This window comes from Myxocyprinus asiaticus, chromosome 3, assembly GCF_019703515.2.
Source record: "Myxocyprinus asiaticus isolate MX2 ecotype Aquarium Trade chromosome 3, UBuf_Myxa_2, whole genome shotgun sequence".
NCBI classification, from domain to species: domain Eukaryota; kingdom Metazoa; phylum Chordata; class Actinopteri; order Cypriniformes; family Catostomidae; genus Myxocyprinus; species Myxocyprinus asiaticus.
Genome location: NC_059346.1, coordinates 6,558,554 through 6,580,000, shown reverse-complemented (window position 1 = coordinate 6,580,000; position 21,447 = coordinate 6,558,554). Strand labels below are relative to the sequence as shown.

Sequence of the window (21,447 nt, the reverse complement as noted above, 5' to 3'; positions counted from 1 at the left end):
TATATCTGAAAATAAATAAATTAAAAAAAAATCGTATCACTTTTATATGGCTATATTAAAAAGTGTATCTTTGTGTGTGTTTTTTAGGACTACAAAACTCCAAAGCTTGCCGTACACTGTTCAGACATCCAGGAGATTCGACGATGTAATCGACTAGAGATGCCAGACAACATGAACACATTTGTCTTAAAGGTAAACAATCACAAACAGATGTTCAGTCATGTATGCCTGTTTAAACACACCAGTTCACCCTAGTATTAGTCCGATGTTTGACCGATATATGGCCATTTTTAAACTATCCGCATCAGCCAGTAACTGTCCCCTTAGCCGATTAACAGAAATCTAGTGTTTCATGTTTTCAGTTGAATTTTGTGTAAATATTTTGTGTAAAAAAATCTTCATTTAATTTCAGCACTTCTGTGTACATTATATATAATAAAACTGTCTTTAACTAAAATTATTGAACATATATTGTAAATGTGTGTGTGTGTGTGTGTGTGTGTGTGTGTGTGTGTGTGTGTGTGTGTGATATATATATATATATATATATATATATATATATATATATATATATATATATATATATATTAGGGTTGTCAATTGCAAATCTTTTAATTTAATTAATTACAGTAAATACTGATCAAATTAATCGCATATCAAAATATTTGGTAAAAAAAGTCCAACAAATAACAGTAATTCAATATATAATACTTAAATAATGATAGTTATGTTTAAATAATTATAAATAAACAGTATATTATAAATATAATAATTCACATAATTAAAATGCATCACATTATTGTAGCAGACAAGTTAAGCATTATTGTTTATTTCCATATTATTGAACATAAGCCTCTCATTGGCCTACAGTCCACAGCAATCTATTTTTCAATTGAATTCACTAATCTATCCAAAATAGATTTATTATAAGGGCTTGTCTAAGGACGCGCCAGTGTACACTTGCATCCGACGGATGCTTTTGGAGCAACTCACTTTGGCTGCAGCACATCACCAACAGTGTTTTTTGGTTGCTGTGTCAAGTTAAACATAGTTTGAAACTTAGAAAAACACGTCTTGAGATCCCAGCATACGGAAGTGCGCTCCATCCAGGTGTTTTTTGAACTCAAGTATGTGTTCTCATCTTGTGCTGTTGCTAGTGTCGAGCAAGCCTTAGTGTGGTTTGTTCTCTGTACAGCTGCGCGTTGCCCTTGCAGCTAGAGTTTCGCTTACTGCCCCCTGCTGAAAACAGGTGGTACTTCAAGCTTGAATTTCTCCGATAGTTGAAATATTTCTTATTATGGTCCAGGTGCATGATTAATTGTGTTAATTTTTTAACACATTATTTTATATATAATCACACCTAATTAATGCATTAAATCAAAAGACTTAACATATATATATATATATATACATATATATATATATATATATATATATATATATATATATATATATATATATATGTATATTATATATATTGAAGTTCTATTTGTTGTCCTGATTGAAAGAATATCTATAGCATTTTTACTGGTTTAATGACACTTCTTGGGTGCCTCATCAGTTTAAAACTAAAAAGGAGAGCTTAGACTTAGATTTTTTTATCTTTTACTTTCTGCCAAAATAGATTTTCAATGGATGTTGTTAATATCTAGAGGCTGATGGCCAAATGATATGATATAATACAATTTAATGATGTTAAAAAGACGTATACAAAATTGCTGAAATTAAATGAACGCTTATTTACACAATATTTCCTCAGTATTTACAATATTTACTCAGGAATGTTTGAAAACATGTAGTCCATTATTCATTGACAAATTATCTGTTTAACAAATTATGATAAACCGTAGAAAAATTACAGAAAAAGCTCAAATAATACATGGGTTTTAACAGAAGAATTAATTTGTTTTTTAAAATTATGAAATTCAAAATTTGATCTCATTCACTTCCATTGTAAGTGCCTACTTGTAACCAAACTTTTTGCTTTTAAGCCTAATTTTTATTGAACTCAGTATATTTCTTTAATTACATTTGACACCCCAATCCACACATGTTACATTCTTGCATTTTTGGTTAGAACTGTTTCAGGATTGATCAAAAATAAATCGGTTATCTGTTGGTTGATGACTGTTTTTCTCTCTCTTTTTGCGCTCTCTCTCTCCTCAGGTTACTGGTCATCCAGGTAGTTTTATATTCGAGGCAGATAATGAGCAGCAGGTGAGCTCCTGGACCACAGAGCTCAGAGAGTGCATCATCAGCAGGTTAGAGCACAATGTTCTCTGGCATGTGTACTGAACTCATTTCTGAGAGACATCTGCAAAAGTTCCTTATATTCCCCTATTGAGAAAACCCACTAACTTCCTCTTACACACATACACATGCTATCTACATACCATCGATTTACATTGTTGTTATATAAAGCTAATTATAATTACTCTACCATAATCCTAGCCCTAAAAGAGAACTTGCATTTCTATGTATGAATTGTTTTTCCACTTGAGGATGTAACCGGATGTCCCCAAAGGAAAGTTTTGTCAGATTTGGCTCATTTTTGGAGACAATTTTGAAGTAAACAAAAAACGCGCACACACACACACACACACACACACACACACACACACACACACACAGCAAATCAATTATTTCTCTATTTATAAAACTTAACTGAAATCAATAGAGTTTTGTTGTTGACGTATTTCAATAGTTTTAGAAGTCATAATTTAAACGTTATTCACTTGAAAGTGAAGTGTGTTATTTCTGTGCCTTTAGAGCGCAACAGTCTGGTTCTGGTGTTAAAATCTCTTTTCTATAGATGCATAGATTTTTTACAGTAACTTTTAAAGCATTAAAGACAGACCTGTTGTAGTCAACAACTACACTACCCATGATTCTTAAGACAAAAGATCCATCAGTCAGAGAATTGCTACAAACAGTGCACACCAAATGCAATCGAGTCAGTCTCCCTACAATCTCAAGCTACTTAAATATTTGTATTTATATGAATATTTTGCAGCAAACTTAAAATATATTGTCTCTATATTTATAATCAAAAGTTTTTCCATCATTTTTAATTTGAATATGTCATTCATAATGCTTTTTTATGAAATCCCTATGGACAAAATGAATGGGAAAAATACTTTTGGAATCAAGATGGGTGAAAAAGTCAGTGGGCACTGTTCCTAGTGGAAATTTAAGGAAGCCCAGATCTCCAATAATATTTTAGAAACTGGGTATTTCAACCCCACAAACAGCACTTTGGGGCATTTCCAGCTTAATTTGAGTCAAGCTTCCATTGACAGCAGTCCTATTCTTCAATGTCAAAAGAACCTGGAAGTGCTGGAGTCAAACTGTTTTTTTGTAAACAGGAACTTCATCTATAGTGACACAAATAAAGAAAATAATAGCTGTTTTCAAACATTTCCCAAACATTCTCCCCAATTGCCATTGGTTGTACAAAAGGTACAGTAATCCCGCCCCAAACTGACAACATTTGTTGACTAAATGTGTCACTCAGACAAGCAAAGGGATGTTTTGAAAGCACCATAGTGTTAACATTTTCAGCTTACTGTTTAGTAGTTGTCTCTACATATTAAGCTAGAGTAGAAGAAAATATTGAAACCAAAAAATTCCACACTTAAACTCTAATTTCATTTTTTATTTTTATTTTTACTTATGTGCGTGTGAGCAGACGTGTCCGCACATACAATCTGTTTGTTGTGCATATGGTATGTCTATGTGTGTGTGCATGTTTCATTTCCTTTTATTGGTGTGAGGGTACTGAGAACTCAACCCTGTGTGAATGTATCAATGTGAGTTTTAGGAAGAGAGAGAGAGTGAGAGTGAGGTCTTCCTGTTATTCTGATTACTAAGAATCTCAAGAACTCGACTCAGCACATCTCAAGTGGCCTCCTTCCTCTCCGTACCCCCATCTCTCTTTTCTTTCTCTCCTTTTTCTGCATTCTGTTTTTCGCTGCCTGCTCATATCGTTACAATTGGTGGATTTTGGGTCACCCTGTGCGTGTTTTATGAAACAAAGCACATCAAATACAATTAGAGCTAGACAATATTTCGGAAATGTACATAATAATTGCAAGGATTTTTCTTAAGATATATTAAGTAACACTGCACATATTGCAATTATTTTAATGCACTTTTTATTTGGCCATTGAAGTATGGAATTTCTGCACCGCTATAGTAGCACCACCGAACGGTAATTGCAAAAATAAACACAGTTTTCAAACATTAATTCAAATACGCGCTCCGTCTGGTGTTGATCGAACAAACAGATACCCATAACTCAGATAGTTCAGATTGTTCATAACCCTGATTCAGTGATTTTCTTGTGACATCACTCAAAAGTGTCCATGTCCCTGCATGACATTTATCTATGTATTAAACTTTTTGGTATTACAAATACACACACACACACACACACACACACACACACACACACGTATGTGTTGCAGGGCTCCCTGTTCTTCTATTCTATTCTATTTGCAAAAGGAATGTTTGGGAGTCTAAAATGTATATTTCCTATTGACACACTAAGGCTGAAGATATCAATAATCATTCTAAGACAAATGTTTTTGTGAAACATCTTATGTGCCTAAGACTTTTGCACAGTACTATATATATATATATATATATATATATATATATATATATATATATATATATATATATATATATATATATATATATATGTATATGTAAATCAATGTAAAACTAACCAAAACGTGTGATCCAGATGGAGAACAAAAACCATGTGTTATTTGGAGTAAAAAATTATTTAACGCTCAACTTGTGCAGTTGTTGGCTGTCATAACAGCTTAAAGTAGTTAATTATATTAATTCAGACCATCGCTTCATGTCATCTACTCAGGTGAGGCACTGTCAAATAAAACAACAAACGGTCATCTCGATCCTGTGAAGTGTCAGCGCTATAGATTCACATGTTTTTTGACAACTTAATACAAATGTAATACTGCTTCGCATCGTACCTAACAATGCCCTTCAGCCGTGACTATATTCACAATATAGCACGGCCTCTCATGCCTTATTACTTAAGTATATAACTTTTAACTAGATTTTATTACTTTACTTATAGAACTTACAGTATTTTACTTCTTGCATTGAAAAAGCACTCTTGTAATAATTTAATTAATTATAATAATTATAATTAATTATAATAATTTAATTATAATTATAATAAATAATAATAATTTTCTTTATTTATCACACATTATACATTTGCACATATACAGTGAAATTCTTCTTTTCAGGGTCAGAGTGCAGGGTCAGCCATGATACAGCGCCCCTGGAGCAGGTAGGTTCAAGGGCCTTGCTCAAGGGCCCAACAGTGGCATCTTGGCGGTGCTGGGGCTTGAACCCCCGACCTTCTGATCAGTAACCCAGAGCCTTAACCGCTGAGCTACCACTGCCTGGTAGTCTTAAGCCATTTCAGAGCAGAGTGTTATTTCTGCGACTCTAGCGCCACCAAATGGAATTGCAAAAATAAACATTGTTTTCTAAACAGCTTTCTGAAAATACCCCTCGTCTTCCTGTTCAAACTAACAAATAGCCCCACCCCAATGAATGCCATTGGTTGAGTAATGTTGCTGGGGTGGGTCTTAACAGGTCGCCCAAAACAAGCAGGAATTTTTATAGACCAATCCTTTGGCAACGTCACCGCTTATGTCACACACGGATGTGGTGGCAGAAAGCGTCAACAAACAGTAAACTTTTATCGGATTCCGTTGTTGAAAAAAGATTTTGAGGGTTCTCGTGGACTGCTGTGGTTTCAAGCCATCAATAGAGCTGACTGGACTGAGGAGATAATTTCAGCTCGTGGCTTTGCAGCAAACATATAACGCGAACAATATTACAGATATGTTATTAACTCATATCATTGTAATAATTGTATAGCTAAGAATATATGTGTATTTATGATGATTTTGTATCGTACTTTCGTCTAATCATCTAATCTGTCAAATCTAACACAACAGTCTGCCGGCTTTCTTCCACCACTTACTGCACATGCGCTGAAATTTTTGTAAACAATAGGATTGTTCTATAGTGCCACAGAGACACAGTGTTTACAGTTTTCTAACAAAAAAAACCCTATGAATGGTTTTCTTGCAGTTGCATATTAAGCTGGAATAGGAGAAAGTATTGTAACACTGAAAAAGTTACATACTATATATATATATCAAGTATTGTCAAAAGGCTGGAAAATATATAGAGATTTCATAGCTATATCGCTCGGCCCTATATACAATATGCATTTTCACTTTTCCAAGAACTACAAGACACACTTCCTGTCTCAAACCAAAAGCTTTTGTGCTGCTTTCTCCCGCAACTTCCCCAAACACCCCTCCCCACCTCCTCTTTCTTCTGCCCTCTTCCTCCATCCTTTACCCCTTACTTTTAATCCCTATAGACCTCAAAGCAACATCTGTATTTCAGTCCAATTCTTATCCTATAGGATCTGATTTCTTCTTGGCCCTCTCTCTTTCTCGAATTAATAGAATAACCTTTCATTCTCTCTTGCCATTCACCTCTCTCAGTCTGGTTTTTATCAGTAGAATTGATGACACAAAATTCTGCACATTGTTGATTATATTGAAAATTGTTACTAAAATAATTCTATGATGCACCGGGGTTCCCACGGTCATGGAAAACCTGGAAATATCAGGGAATTTAAAATCAATTTCCAAAAAAAAAAAAAGAAGAAAAAAGCTGGATCCTGTTTTTTGTGACTTTTTTGTTAATTAATTCCTGATGGATAAAATCAAGTATCGCTTTAAATGTTTTTCTCGTTGAATGTCTTGTTTATTTCTGAAGTAAAATGAGATTAAAATGATCGTATTTCAAGTTCTTTTCAAGCCATACTTAAAAAGGTATAAATGTCAATGCATTTAAAAAAAAAAAAGCAGGTGGCATCTGCAAACAAATGACGTTAGAGCGTTTCTCAGAAATAACTTTACTTGAAAATACTTTTAACCAACTGGCCCTGAGGACATTTTTAGAACATGTATGAAGTCAGTTCCCCTCACACAGGTGTCCTAGCAGAGAAACCACGGGTGTAGTTCAGCACATTAACTACAAACATGTACCACTAACGTTAAACAACTAAATGTGTCCAAATAAGTTTTGTCATCATTTTTTAACCAAATATCTATTGTTGTATTATTTCAAATCTAACAAACTTCTTTTCGTGAAATGTTCTATTTGAAAAGTATGCTTCTGCTATCTTTCTTTCAAATAAATGCCACTTGGTTTGATATTTTGTTATCTAATGCAATGACATTTATACATTTTAAGTGTGCCTTAAGTGTCCAAATACCTTATTTGGCCACGGTATACGGTCTAAACAAACCTTTATGATTGTTAGAGACTTAGGATTTTCATTGGAAGCTTTGCTTTGTCTACATACTGTAAATTTAAGTGGATGTGATATCAGAATCAGAATCAGAATGAGCTTTATTGCCAAGGATGCTTACACATACAAGGAATTTGTCTTGGTGACAGAAGCTTCCAGTACACAACAATACAAAAACAGCAGCAAGACATAGATAATAATAAAAAATAGTTATTCACATACATACATACACACATACACATACGTAGTGCAATCTAATACAAATCTGTTATCTGTTATGTAAAGTGCAAATACAAATCTGTTATGTACAGTGCAAATGTTTTGTTTTTTTTTTTCTCTCTCAGAGGAATGAAATGGCAGAAGAGGTTGGATGTGTTGGATAAATATAAGAAAGACTAAACTGTGTATTGCACATAGTTATTGCTCAGTGGGGCAATTTAACTGTTCATGAGCTGGATAGCCTGAGGGGAAAAAACTGTTCCTGTGCCTGACGGTTCTGGTGCTCAGAGTTCTGAAGCGTCGGCCAGAAGGCAACAGTTCAGAAAGGTAGTGGGCAGGGTGAGTGGGGTCCAGATTTTTCCAGCCTTTTTCCTCACTCTTAAAGTGTATAGTTCTTGAAGGGGGGGCAGGGGGCAACCAATAATCCTCACAGCAGTCCGAACTGTCCTTTGTAGTCTTCTGATGTCTGATTTCAAATCAAATCACATTTATTGTCACACAGCCATATACACAAGTGCAATGGTGTGTGAAATTCTTGGGTGCAGTTCCAATCAATATAGCAGTCGTGACAGTGATGAGACATATACCAATTACAATAACATCAAATTAACACAACACAATTTAAAGTCTAATATACACATAATTACACACAACAATATATAAATAATAACATACACTGTACAGTATACAATACGCACAATATAGATACACATTATTCATTAAAAATAAAAAAGTATATATAGTAGTATATATAGAATGTACAGTAGGCTGTATTGTACTGTATTGACATTCAGGCTGTCGGTTGATAGTAAGTTGTTAAGAGAGAATATATATAATAATAATATAATTTATGACAGTCCGGTGTGAGATATAAGAGTAATAAAGTGCAGTGCTGATGTATTTTGATCGTGGGAGATCAAGAGTTCAGAAGTCTGATTGCTTGGGGGAAGAAGCTATCATGGAGTCGGCTGGTGCGGGTCCTGATGCTGCGATATCGCCTGCCTGATGGTAGCAGTGAGAACAGCCCATGGCTCGGGTGGCTGGAGTCTCTGATGATCCTCCGAGCTTTTTTCACACACCGCCTTGTATATATTTCCTGGAGGGAGGGAAGCTCACCTCCGATGATGTGTCTGGCAGTTCGCACCACCTTTTGCAGTGCTTTGCAGTTGTGGGCTGTGCTATTGCCATACCAGGCGGAATTCAGCCAGTCAGGATGCTCTCTACAGTGCAGGTGTAGAACCATGTGAGGATGTGGCGGTTCATTCCAAACTTCCTCAGCCGTCTCGGGAAGAAGAGGCGCTGATGAGCCTTCTTCACAACGGCTTCAGTGTGGACGGACCATGTGAGTTCCTCAGAGATGTGGACACCAAGTAACTTGAAGCTGCTGACTCTCTCCACTGGTGCTCCATTGATGGTGATGGGACTGTGTTCTCTGTCTTTTCTTCTGAAGTCCACCACAAGCTCCTTTGTCTTACTGACGTTGAGGGTGAGATTGTGCTCCTGACACCAGTGTGTCAGTGTGCACCTCCTCTCTGTAGGCTGTTTCATCATTGTCAGTGATCAGACCTACCACCGTCGTGTCATCAGCAAACTTAATGATGGCATTGGAGCTATGTGTTGCCACACAGTCATGTGTGTACAGGGAATACAGGAGTGGGCTGAGAACACAGCGCTGTGGGGCTACAGTGTTGAGGGTCAGTGATGAGGAGATGTTGCTGCCTATTCTAACCACCTGGCGTCTGCTTGACAGGAAGTCCAGGATCCAGCTGCACAGCGAGCTGTTTAAGCCCAGAGCCCAGAGTTTCTCATCAAGTTTGGAGGGCACTATGGTGTTGAATGCTGAGCTGTAGTCTACAAACAGCATTCTCACATAAGTGTTCTTTTTTTCCAGGTGGGAGAGAGCAGTGTGTATTGTAGATGCAATGGCATCATCAGTGGAGTGGTTGTTGCGGTAAGCAAACTGCAACAGGTCAAGAGAGAGAGGCAGCACAGAGCAGATGTAATCTCTGATTAGTCTCTCAAAGCATTTGCTGATGTTGGGGGTTAGAGCAACAGGACGCCAGTCATTTAAGCAAGTTATTTTTGATTGCTTTAGAACAGGCACAATGGTGGATGTTTTAAAGCATGTGGGGACTACAGACAAAGAGAGGGAAAGGTTGAAAATGTCTGTAAAAACACCAGCCAGCTGGTTCGCGCACGCTCTGACGCGGCCCGGAATGCCGTCTGGGCCCGCGGCTTTGCAGATATTCACCCGTCGGAAGGTTCGGGTTACATCTGCTACAGAGATGGAGAGTGAACTAACCTCTGTAGCTTCGGCCACGAGAGCTCTCTCCACGAGGGCAGTGTTATTTCCCTCAAAACGAGCATAAAAAGTATTTAGCTCATCCAGGAGAGAGGCAGCGGTGTTCATGGCGGAGTTTTTATTCCCTTTAAAGTCCGTGATGATGTTAATTCCCTGCCACATGCTTCTAGAGTTGGTGGTGTTAAACTGTCCTTCAATCTTGTTCCTGTACTGGCGTTTTGCTGTTCTGATAGTTTTTCGGAGGGCATAACTGGCTTGTTTATGCTCCTCCGCATTCCCGGAATAGAAAGCGGAGGTCCGCACATTAAGTGCTGTGTGAACATCGCTATTTATCCATGGTTTCTGGTTCGGATAGATCCGTGTTGTTCTGGTCGGAACGACGTCCTCTGCACTTTTTGATGAAACGCATTACGCTATCAGCGTAAACCTCGATGTCGTCATCAGAGGCGGACTGGAACATCTCCCAGTCCGTGTGATCCATGTGATGATTTCATAGCTGAACCAAACCAGACAGTTATTGAAGCGCAGAGGACAGACTCAATGACTGCTGAGTAGAACTGTATCAGCAGCGCCTGTGGCAGGTTGAATTTCCTCAGCTGACGAAGGAAGTACAACCTCTGCTGGGCCTTTTTCACAATGGAGTCAATGTGGGTCTCCCACTTCAGGTCCTGTGAGATGGTAGTGCCCAGGAACCTGAATGACTCCACTGCTGCCACAGTGCTGTTTAGAATGGTGAGGGGGGACAGTGTTGGGGGGTTCCTCCTAAAGTCCACATTCATCTCCACTGTTTTGAGCGTGTTCAGCTCAAGGTTGTTTTGACTGCACCAGACAGCCAGCTGTTTAACCTCCCTTCTGTATGCAGATTCATCGTCATCTCGGATGAGGCCGATGACAGTGGTGTCATCTGCAAACTTCAGGAGCTTGACAGAGGGGTCCTTAGTGATGCAGTCATTGGTGTAGTGCGAGAAGAGTAGTGGGGAGAGCACACATCCCTGGGGGCACCTGTGCTGATTGTACAGGTGCTGGAAGTGAGTTTCCCCTGTCTCACAAGCTGCTGCCTGTCCGTCAGAAAGCTGGTAATCCACTGACAGATAGACATGGGAACAGAGATTTGGTGTAATTTATTCTGGAGTATAGCTGGGATGATGGTGTTGAAAGCCGAACTGAAGTCCACAAAAAGGATCCTTGCATATGTCCCTGGTCTGTCCAGATGTTGCAGGATATGATGCAATCCCATGTTGACTGCATCATCCACAGACCTGTTTGCTCGATAAGCAAATTGAAGGGGATCTAGAAAGGGTCCAGTGATGTTCTTCAGGTGGGCCAACACCAGTCTCTCAAATGATTTCATGACCACAGACGTCAGGGCGACAGGTCTGTAGTCATTAAGTCCTGTGATTTTTGGTTTCTTTGGGATGGAGATGATAGTGGAACATTTTAAACAGCATGGGACTTCACACTGCTCCAGTGATCTATTGAAGATCTGTGTGAAGATGGGGCCAGCTGGTTAGCACAGGATCTAAGACATGCAGGCGAAACGCCATCTGGGCCCTGTGCTTTCCTTATCCTTTGTTGTCGAAAGACGCAGCTCACATCATCTTCACAGATCTTAAGTGCAGGTTGAGTAGCAGGAGGGGGGAGGAGGTGTTGGTGTTTGTGTGAAGTGAAGGTCAGAGTGGGTGTGAGGTGTGAGATTGGGCCTTTCAAATCTACAGTAGAACACATTCAGGTCATCAGCCAGTTGTTGGTCCACCACAAGGTTGGGGCCAGGAGTCCTGTAATTCATAAGTTGTTTCATGCCACTCCACACCGATGCAGGGTCGTTAGCTGAAAATTTTTTTTTCAGCTTCTCAGAGTATCTTCTTTTAGCCACTCTGATTCCCTTATTCAGTGTGTTCCTGGCCTGATTGTACAAGACTTTATCCCCAACTCTGTAAGCATCCTCTTTGGCCTGACGAAGCTGCCTGAGTTCCGCTGTAAACCATGGTTTGTCGTTATTAAATGTTAAATAAGTCCTAGTAGGAATGCACATATCCTCACAAAAACTGATATGTGATGTAACCGTATCTGTGAGCTTGTCCAGATTGGTGACTGCAGCCTCAAAAACACTCCAATCAGTGCAGTCAAAGCAGGTTTGTAGTTCCAGCTCTGCTTCATTGGTCCATCTCCTTACAGTCCTTAATACAGGCTTAGTAGATTTTAATTTCTGTCTGTAGGTTGGAAGAAGATGAACCAGACAGTGATCAGAGAGTCCCAAAGCTGCTCTAGGAACAGAGCGATATGCATCCATTATTGTTGTGTAGCAGTGATCCAGTATATTTTTGTCTCTGGTTGGGCATGTAATGTGCTGTTTGTATTTGGGCAGTTCACGTGTGAGGTTTGCTTTGTTAAAATTCCCAAGAATAATAATAACTGAGTCCGGGTATTGTTGTTCTGTGTCTGTGATTTGATCAGCCAGCTGTTGCAGCGTGGCATTCAAACACGCGTTTGGCGCGATATACACATTCATCAGAATAAACAAGGAAAACTCCCACGGCGAGTAGAAAGGCTTACAGTTCATAAAGAGCGCTTCCAAATTAGGACACATCTTCTTTAATGTTGTTACATCTGTACACCCAACATTCACTGATGTAAAAGCATGTTCCACCGCCTCTCGTTTTCCCCGTTAACTCCACGATGCGATCCGCTCTGAACAGCTGAAAGCCCGGCAGATGTAACGCGCTGTCCGGAATGGCTTCACTCAGCCAGGTTTCTGTGAAGCACAAGGCAGCAGAGTTTGAAAAGTCCTTGTTTGTGCGGGTGAGGAGATGTAGTTCGTCCGTTTTGTTAGGGAGAGAGCAGAGATTCGCTAGATGAATGCTCAGCAGCGTTGTTCGAAAGCCCCGCCGACGGAGTTTGACCAGCGCGCCTACTCGTCTCCCTCGCCTGCGTCTGATAGCGCGTTTAAACAACACAGACGCGCCTCAGACTAAAATGTCAAACAAAACGTCCAAATATTCAAAATCTGGGAAAAGATTGACTGGTGTATGCTGTCGAATGTTCAGCAGTTCGTCTCTGGTAAAACTGACTGAAAAAAGATTACCAAACACAGGACAAACAAACAAAAACATCAAAACAATAGGTGCGCTCCACAACGAGGCGGCCATCTGTGGCACCATCATGATCTTCATGTAATGTCATATTACAATCATGTAATATGATTTTGACATTGTGATTAGGGATGGGCATTTCGAGTAATTTTGTTGTCGAGTACCCTAACACATAAGAAAAAGAGTAATCGATTACCAGGGTTGGGGAGTAATGGAATACTTGTAACAGCGTTACGCATTTAAAATACAAAATATGAGTAACTGAGAGGGCGCTCTCTTACTGTTATCAATGAAAATGTGGATCTGACGGCATTGATATAGCATCATAAAAGAGCTAGAAATGCTCTGACAGATGAAATATAAATCCAAAAAATACACGGTTACACGGCTATGTGGTTTGTCAATTTTTACGCAGTTTGGGTATTTTTTACAAGAGTAAAGGATGCTTATATGAGAGATGCTAACCAATGTAGTCTGTAGCATCATATAGAAAGCTACAAGTAATAGATTTTCTGCCTCATTCTTTGAAAAGAATCCACAAACCACCGTGGGGTTTTGAAGTAAGTTTGAAACGTCAGAAATAGTTCCTTGTGTAAGGTAAAATAGTATTTCTAGCAGTTGGATGCACTTGTCACCAGTCGCAGTTAAATTTGATAATGAATTCTATCAAGAAAATCCACGTTAGGTCTTTTTTTTTTTTTTTCCTCTAAGACCTTTGATAATAGTGCAAAGATGTACTGCAAAAATATTACTCTTAATAACAATTGTATTAGTTTCTTCCTGTAAAAAATCAAATAAATCCTTTAATGACTCCTACACACTACACGACTTTCAAAGACGTCGGATTGAGGTACCATTCATATTACACAACTGTCTGTCTTGTCATGGAAGTTGTAGGGTTTTCAAATTACACGAGGAATCAGCAACAGGGGTGAACACATTACAAAACATTTCACTATTGACGCATCCCGATGACTCTGCCTGGGCTCCAAATTACATTTCACAACAGAGTACGTGCGAGAAGTGATACGAGACAAACAAATGCATGAACATAAGTTATGCATTTCAGAATATGATGTATATGTTTTTAATCGCCTAAAGGCATCATATATTTTATTTGTTACAATATGAAAAAGTACCTCCTACGGAAAAGTCTACCTATTTGCTTACCTGACTGTCCAAGAGAATTGGCAATTTCTCTCCAACTCTTCTCTTTCTTCACCCGGTTGTGGTACAGTTCAGAGGAAACATCAAATAGGCACTGGTGCTCCTGCCAATGTTCCACTAATTTTTCCTCCATTTCTTCAGTCCAATGAGACTTTCTTAATGTACATCAGGACTCCTCCCACTGAAACTTCCCGTGCCCCGTTTCTTGCTCTCTCATTGGCTGTAGGTCAACGCTGCAGTTGTATTCAGTCAAAACACAATTCACATTGCGCCATTTGGAATCGCAGACAGGTCCAGATATTTAACATGCTAGATATCTCGCTGACATCGGCGACACGTCGGCACTTCTCTCAGATCGCGTCTTTGATAATTCATACATTGCGTTTGTCGCTCACAAGAGCGAGCTCTGATTTGCTTATGATTTTGGGCTTTTGTCGGCGATCTCCACAAAACTGTTGGCGAGTGAAAATTGGGCCTAAAATCGTGTAAACTCGGCATAAGTAAATTTACTTGAGAAGCTACAGTGCGTAAGATATTTAGGTTTTTCGGAGCATGTATTTGTTTATATAAGTGTTTATTGTTTTACTGTAATGGCAGATTTTTTTCATGTTTTTCACTTGTTTATTGTCAAAAACAAGTAAAATCTGCTAGTGTTGAAGTAATCCAAATTATTTAGATTACGTTACTGACGATGAGTAATACATTACAAATTTCATTTCACAGCATGTATTCTGTAATCTGTAGTGGAATACATTTTAAAAGTAACCCTCCCAACCCTGTCAATTACTTGAAATTTAGAATTTAAGTTCAACCTTCTACCTTTGAAAGATAAACAACATCTAGATTAGAAAATGACAAAGAAACATTTGCACTCACACATAGAAACATACATTCCAAGTCTTCTGAAGCGATACAATCACTTTAAATAATGATAACATTTTCTGGGGGGTGAACTATCCCTTTAACAACGTCAAGTATCCTCTGCGCCAACCAATGCATTGAGTTATAACGGCAAGATTTAGGTAAGCAGTTTCATTGCTGCTCACAGCAGGCAAAGGCACATAGAAAAATCAAATTGCAATATTCAAGAAGTGTTTTTACAAATCAAATATTTAACGATGAATGAGTACTCGATTAATCGATTACTCGTGCACATCCCTAATTGTGACATCATGTTACTGCTACATATGCAAATGAATAGGCTGAAAGGTGTTTATGAGTGTTTGTATGTGATGCGTTTGTGTTTCCAGGTCAGATAGTGTGGATGGAGAAGCGTTTCCTGTGTGTGATTCTCTCAATGCAGCTTGCAGAGGGAGCACAGAGCCAGGCAGCCAGGGTGAATCTCACACATCTACACTTTATCATGACATGAGTTTGCCAATGTTTTTACAAGATAACAATTAAAATCACCATATATTAATGACCTCTGCAGGTTCTCCGGGTTTTGGCCTCGCTGAGCACGGCTACAATAAAACGGATCACTTCCTGTCCTCTTACCCATGGTTCCATGGGCCCATATCACGTGTGCGGGCCGCCTACCTTGTACAGCATGCTGGGGTCAGTGGTCATGGGAACTTCCTGGTGAGACAGAGCGAGACACGGAGAGGAGACTATGTCCTTACGTTTAACTACCAGGGCAGAGCAAAGGTAATGACCATCATTATCATCTTCTTTCTCTTTAGCTTGTACAACAAAAACAACATTGCCTTATTTTGATTTGTATTGCGCGATCATATCAGTATCGTTCAGTTTAGTTTTTTTTTCCTCCCTTTTTCTCCCCAATTTGGAATGCCCAATTCCCAATGTGCTCTAAGTCCTCATGGTGGCGTAGTGACTCGCCTCACTCCGGGTGGTGGAGGACGAATCTCAGTTGCCTCCGCGTCTGAGACCGTCAACCCACGCATCTTATCATTGAGCGCATTACCGCAGAGATATAGCACATATGGAGGCTTCACGCTATCCACCGCGGCATCCACGCACAACTCACCACGCGCCCCACTGAGAGCGAACCACATTATAGCGACCACGAGGAGGTTACCCCATGTGACTGTACCCTCCCTAGCAACCGGGCCATTTTGGTTGCTTAGGAGACCTGGCTGGAGTCACTCAGCATGCCCTGGGATTTGAACTCGTGAACTCCGGGGGTGGTAGTCAGCATCTTTACCACTGAGCTACCCAGGCCCCCAGTTTTGGCTTTTTTAAATTATAGGCATGATGGTTGTATGTATTTTCTGTTGTATATTGTTTGGTTTTGATGCCTGATGTCTAACTCCTTTGGCTTTTTCTGTACTGATTTTATTGTAAAATCTGTGGAATTCTGCTTAATGGATTTACCATGGATTTAAACATGGTCAAATGTGTTAAACTGAATTGAGAGTACTACAGTCTTAATGGCTGTTGAACGCATAATCAAATTAGCTCAAATGTTTAATAAACAAACACTGCGAAATTCCACGTGTGCAAATTCCATGTAGGCCTACTAATGTCACAAAGTGTGTAAAATTGTACATTGGAACTTTAGTGTGAATGCAGTTTAAGAAAAAGGCATAACATTGTAGAATTATTATATCAATTGGTAATAACACAGAATAATTATTAGCTAAAATCGTCTTAAATAACCATACAAAATGTCTTAATTTGTGCATCCCTAGTAAGTGGTGCTTGCTAAGGCTTGATTACTATTGTTTATTCTTATGTTCAGGGTTTCTGAAGATGTATAAAATTATTTTGATTTTTTTTTTTTTTTTTTTAGTAGGGCTGTCACAATTATTAAATTTGTCTGACAATTAATACTCATACAGATAATTGCGATTATGATGATTAATTGTCATTCAATCAATTGAAAACATACACCGTAAGAAGTCATTTATTCATTTAACTTGGAATCATGTGGTAAAATATGTATTTATGATTTCCTTTTAAGGCAATAAAGCTTAGACAATATTGCACAGGCATAAAATGACATGACCAATTATATTTTAATTATATATTAGAATGTAATATTTAAAAAAATTATATTTCGATCAACTTTAGTCTTTGTTAACTTTATATTTAAACTGTTGTTTTTGGAACACAGCCAACCCATATATGATGTTATAATATAATATAATATAATAGATTAAATTAGATTAGATTTAAGGCTGTCATTCAATATTTTTTTAATTCAATTAATTACATAATGCACTGATTAATTAATCAAATAAATCGCAATTAATCGCATATCAATATTTTCTGAAAAGTGCCCCCAAATAAACATAATTTTAAAGTTGTGCTCGTTCCAGCTGTTGAGCGCAAGATTGCGTCATTTGTGGAAGGCTGTTTTTTGTTTTGTTTTTTATTTGCATATTAAACAAACAAAGAAAAGTCAGCACTCCACTGGAGAAATACAGAGAGAGAGAGAATCAAAGAAAAAACATATAGATATAATTAATAATACATTAAAAATAAATGCATTGTATCAAAACTAAAATGAAAATAAATAGAAAATCACTCACTTCATAATTCTTTAAAAATGTGTCATTTTTTCGAGAGATTTTATAATATGTTTGTTGAGAAGTGTGCTGTTACTTTTCTTTGCAATTAGACGTACAGTTTTTGCTTGGTGGGCAATAAAACAGGTCGTATCTAAGGACCAGAATATCATAGAGACATGTGGGTGGGCTCTTTGCCAGCGAGCAACCCCCCAGACACCCTAGCAATCACCTAGCAATGCCCGAGCAACCTTCCACCAAACAGTGACATTTGCACTGGCAAGCACCACTTACATAAACATTTAGTATTGAACCTTAATGCTGTGTCTGGTGGATGTTTTTCTTCGTTTGAATGGAAAGCTACTGTGCTCTGTGCATGTCTGTATTTATAATGCATATCCTAACACTGTCTCTCTTCCTCCGCAGCATTTGCGTCTGTCTTTAACCGAGTGGGGTCAGTGTCGCGTGCAGCACCTGCGTTTTCCATCTGTCATGGACATGCTCAGTCATTTCCGCAACTGTCCAATCCCGCTGGAATGTGGAGCCGCATGTGACGTTATGCTGGCCAATTACGTGAGGGTAAATCCCACACACACAGGTGAGACAAAATATACTTCTATTGGGTCTTTTGAACATCTAGAAAAGCCATTCAGTATTGTTATTTTTTAAGAAAGAATGTTTAATCTACCATGTAGACCATAATATATATATATATATATATATATAGCCGGCAGGTCCAAAAGGGGGTGCTATGTTGCAAAAAAAGTTTACGCTTAAAGGGCCCTATTTTAAGAGCGCAAGCGTTACGCGCAACGCAATGCCTTAATTCATAAGCACAAAGTCTGTGGGCATGACCATGAAGTTTTTGTTTTGTCGTACAATCATGCGCTTAGTCTAGGCGCAAGTGGGTTTGGCGAAATCGCCCGCGCAAAGCGTTAATGGGCTGGACTAAGTGCAATTAAATTCTGAGGTTCTTCTCGGGTTATCCCAGCATCTGCGTCCTGTTATATAGTCCATTCCTTCAAGCACCAACGATTTAAACAAAAAAATTTTTATAGTGTAGGGGGGCTGGGTAGCTCAGTGGTAAAAGACGCTCAATGACCTTGTTTACATGAGCGCACCTGACATCAACGCTTTGGGCTGTCAAGAGCTGCGTGCGGAGGATGCGCTGCGGTGCCAGGTGAAAGTTTAAACAAGGCAGAGGAAAAGAAATTGCGCACACCGGTTCTTATGTGTATTTTCACTATTTTTGTTGAATGTGTGAAAGTGAAAGAGATTTGAAGACGGGTCTTATACGCCCCCCTTGCAATACCTCCAGGCCCCCTTTACGGGGTGCGCCCCACACTTTGAGAACCGCTAAGTTAAGAGGTGGTATTGAAACATCTTAGTGCAATGACCAAATTTTTGGGAAAATAGCAAATTGCGCTTTACTCCACTTAATTTACATACAGTGCACCCACAGTTTGCGCACCTACACCCACAGTAGCGCAAACACTCCCACCCACGGCCACTTGGCGCTGGCATGAAAATTGCACTTAGAATTAGTGCTCTCACAAAAATTGGATAAGACATTGTGCACAGAATTTTTTGTAATTAATCGCAGATTTAGAAAGTGCTGAAATTTGACACTATATATACTTCTTTTCTTGTCAAAATGTATTTATTTACATCTTAGGAAAAAACAAAAGATTATGTAGCAATATAATTCTTTATTAGCATTTTTCAAACAAAGCCTTTCACAATATAAATCAACGCTTTGGGCTGTCAAGAGCTACGCGCGGAGGATGCGCAACTCTTGATCTTCTAGTCCACTCAGAGGCCGAGATATTCAATGAAACAATGGGGGTGGTGCATGAATTGAAAATTTGTCTGAATGTCTCTTGACAAGCACATCTGTGAGGGATAAAATGCGCTAGAGTGACACCAACATTTCAGATCTGCATTTTGTGAAGGAAGAATTTTTTTTTTTAGTACTTGCTGCCGTCTAGTGGAATAAAATAAGACTTTTTGGAGGGAGATAGAGTGAACAGAACCAGAATTACATGCTTACAAATTTAGGACAACAAAAAAAGAGAGAAATTGTAAACATATACAAAATTATTTATGAATAATTGGAGTCTTTTTATATATATATTTGGGGGGGGAGGGGGGGTTGGTAATGAGTCCATAGTACAGTATGTGTTAATGGTGAGCTTTTAAATTTGAGTGACATTTTTAGGCGGCAACCCAAAAATGCCCCAGAGTTGAAGAGGTTTTAAGACACTTAAAAATGTATGAATTTCATTGCATTACATAACAAAATATCAAAAAAGTGGCATTTATTTTAAAAGAAGATAGCACAAACTTAGATTAAATATCTTGCACCAGAAATTGTTTGGGCAGTTAAAAAACGTGCATATGCACACAATTTCTCTTTCTTTCTATCACAAACACGCTCCCTCGACAGGATCTGTTTCCCTCTTGTGTTCTGTGGTTTAGATGGGTTTTTAGTAGTTCTAAAAGACTTGAGACAAAGAAACGTGCTCTCTCTCACACACACACACACACACACACACACACACGTGCACATATGCGGTCACATACATATGAAAACACATGTACCTATCCATGCACTTATATACATAACCAGAACCACAGACACCTATATATTCACGTAGTCCTACGCAGAATCTGGCTTTTTCTAAGAGTCCATTTTCCTGCAGTCACCCACCCTCACAAACGGTTAATGCAATCACTTATATATAAGCAAAAATACAGAGACATGTTTTATCACACACACAGACACACACCTACACATTTACTATCATGTGCTATTGTGTGCATTTACATCTATACATTTAAACACACACATTCTGCCCTCTCATGGCATGTAGAGAATGTAGATCGTTAGTGTGAGGATGATGCCCCCTATGGGATATAAGGAGGATTCGTTTTTTGTTTTTTTGATAGAGGGTTCCAGTCAAATGAGGCAGAGAACAACAAATGCAGTTAAAAATATAAAGCAGGGACTTCATACGCTTAACGTGAAGTACAAAAGTAAGACATGCTTCTTGATTGGGCTGGGTGATATAACAAAAAAACTATTTCTAGATATTTTTTGTAGTGTTTTGGTAATCAGAAATTGCCCTTCCAATCAGAGGAACCATCATTTCAAGCAAACAACCACTGATGCCAAGTAGATTTAAATTGTTCAATGCAAGAAGCAAGAAACAGTACAAATCTAGCTCGAAATAATAAATAAGGCATGTTTCAAATTTTTTTCAATGAATGAACATAATAATTTTTATTGATTTTATATTTGTATTATATTTATTTTAATCTTAATCAATAAAAAGTACATTATAGTAAACGTATAGTATTTTTTTTACAAATTTTTCAAAGCATGTAAAACGTCACACAGGGACTTCAGTGAATATCTCTGAGTGTTGCTGCACAATAATCATTGTTTCTGAAGGATTATTTGAAACAAAGTTAGAAAGATCTGATTTGTGGAAATAAATCAAGCTTCCAAACTCTGTCTGCTTTTTTTTGCTGCTGAGGTTTTAATCAGAGATCCTATTAAAATATCTGTCAAAATATTCACATACTCATGAGTGATGTATAGGAAGCTTACTGGACAAATAAAAAGCACATTGAAGTTGTTAGTGTATTGTAAATACTTAGTAAATCCTATTCCTTGATCAACATGCTTTGCTGGTCCTGGAACAACATTCCAGTCATTTCCACCTGACTGTAGGGTTAGGTTTTGGGTGACTAATTACTAACGAATTAACACATTTTGAAACATGAATGCAGTTTTTTTATTAAAGGGCTTGTGGA

The 21,447-nt window shown here is 38.3% G+C and overlaps 1 protein-coding gene across 5 annotated transcripts in view; it reads left to right on the top strand.

Annotated features, from left to right (window-relative positions):
- The window catches only part of LOC127430205 (SH2B adapter protein 3-like), a 77,726-nt gene that overhangs the window by 49,056 nt on the left and 7,223 nt on the right, over positions 1–21,447 (top strand). For all 5 annotated transcript variants that reach the window (XM_051679808.1, XM_051679834.1, XM_051679823.1 and 2 more), the window contains 5 exons: positions 88–192; positions 2,167–2,261; positions 15,409–15,494; positions 15,591–15,805; positions 18,055–18,226. In XM_051679808.1, coding sequence (XP_051535768.1) covers positions 88–192; positions 2,167–2,261; positions 15,409–15,494; positions 15,591–15,805; positions 18,055–18,226 — 673 coding nt within the window. The remainder of the gene's footprint in view (positions 1–87; positions 193–2,166; positions 2,262–15,408; positions 15,495–15,590; positions 15,806–18,054; positions 18,227–21,447) is intronic.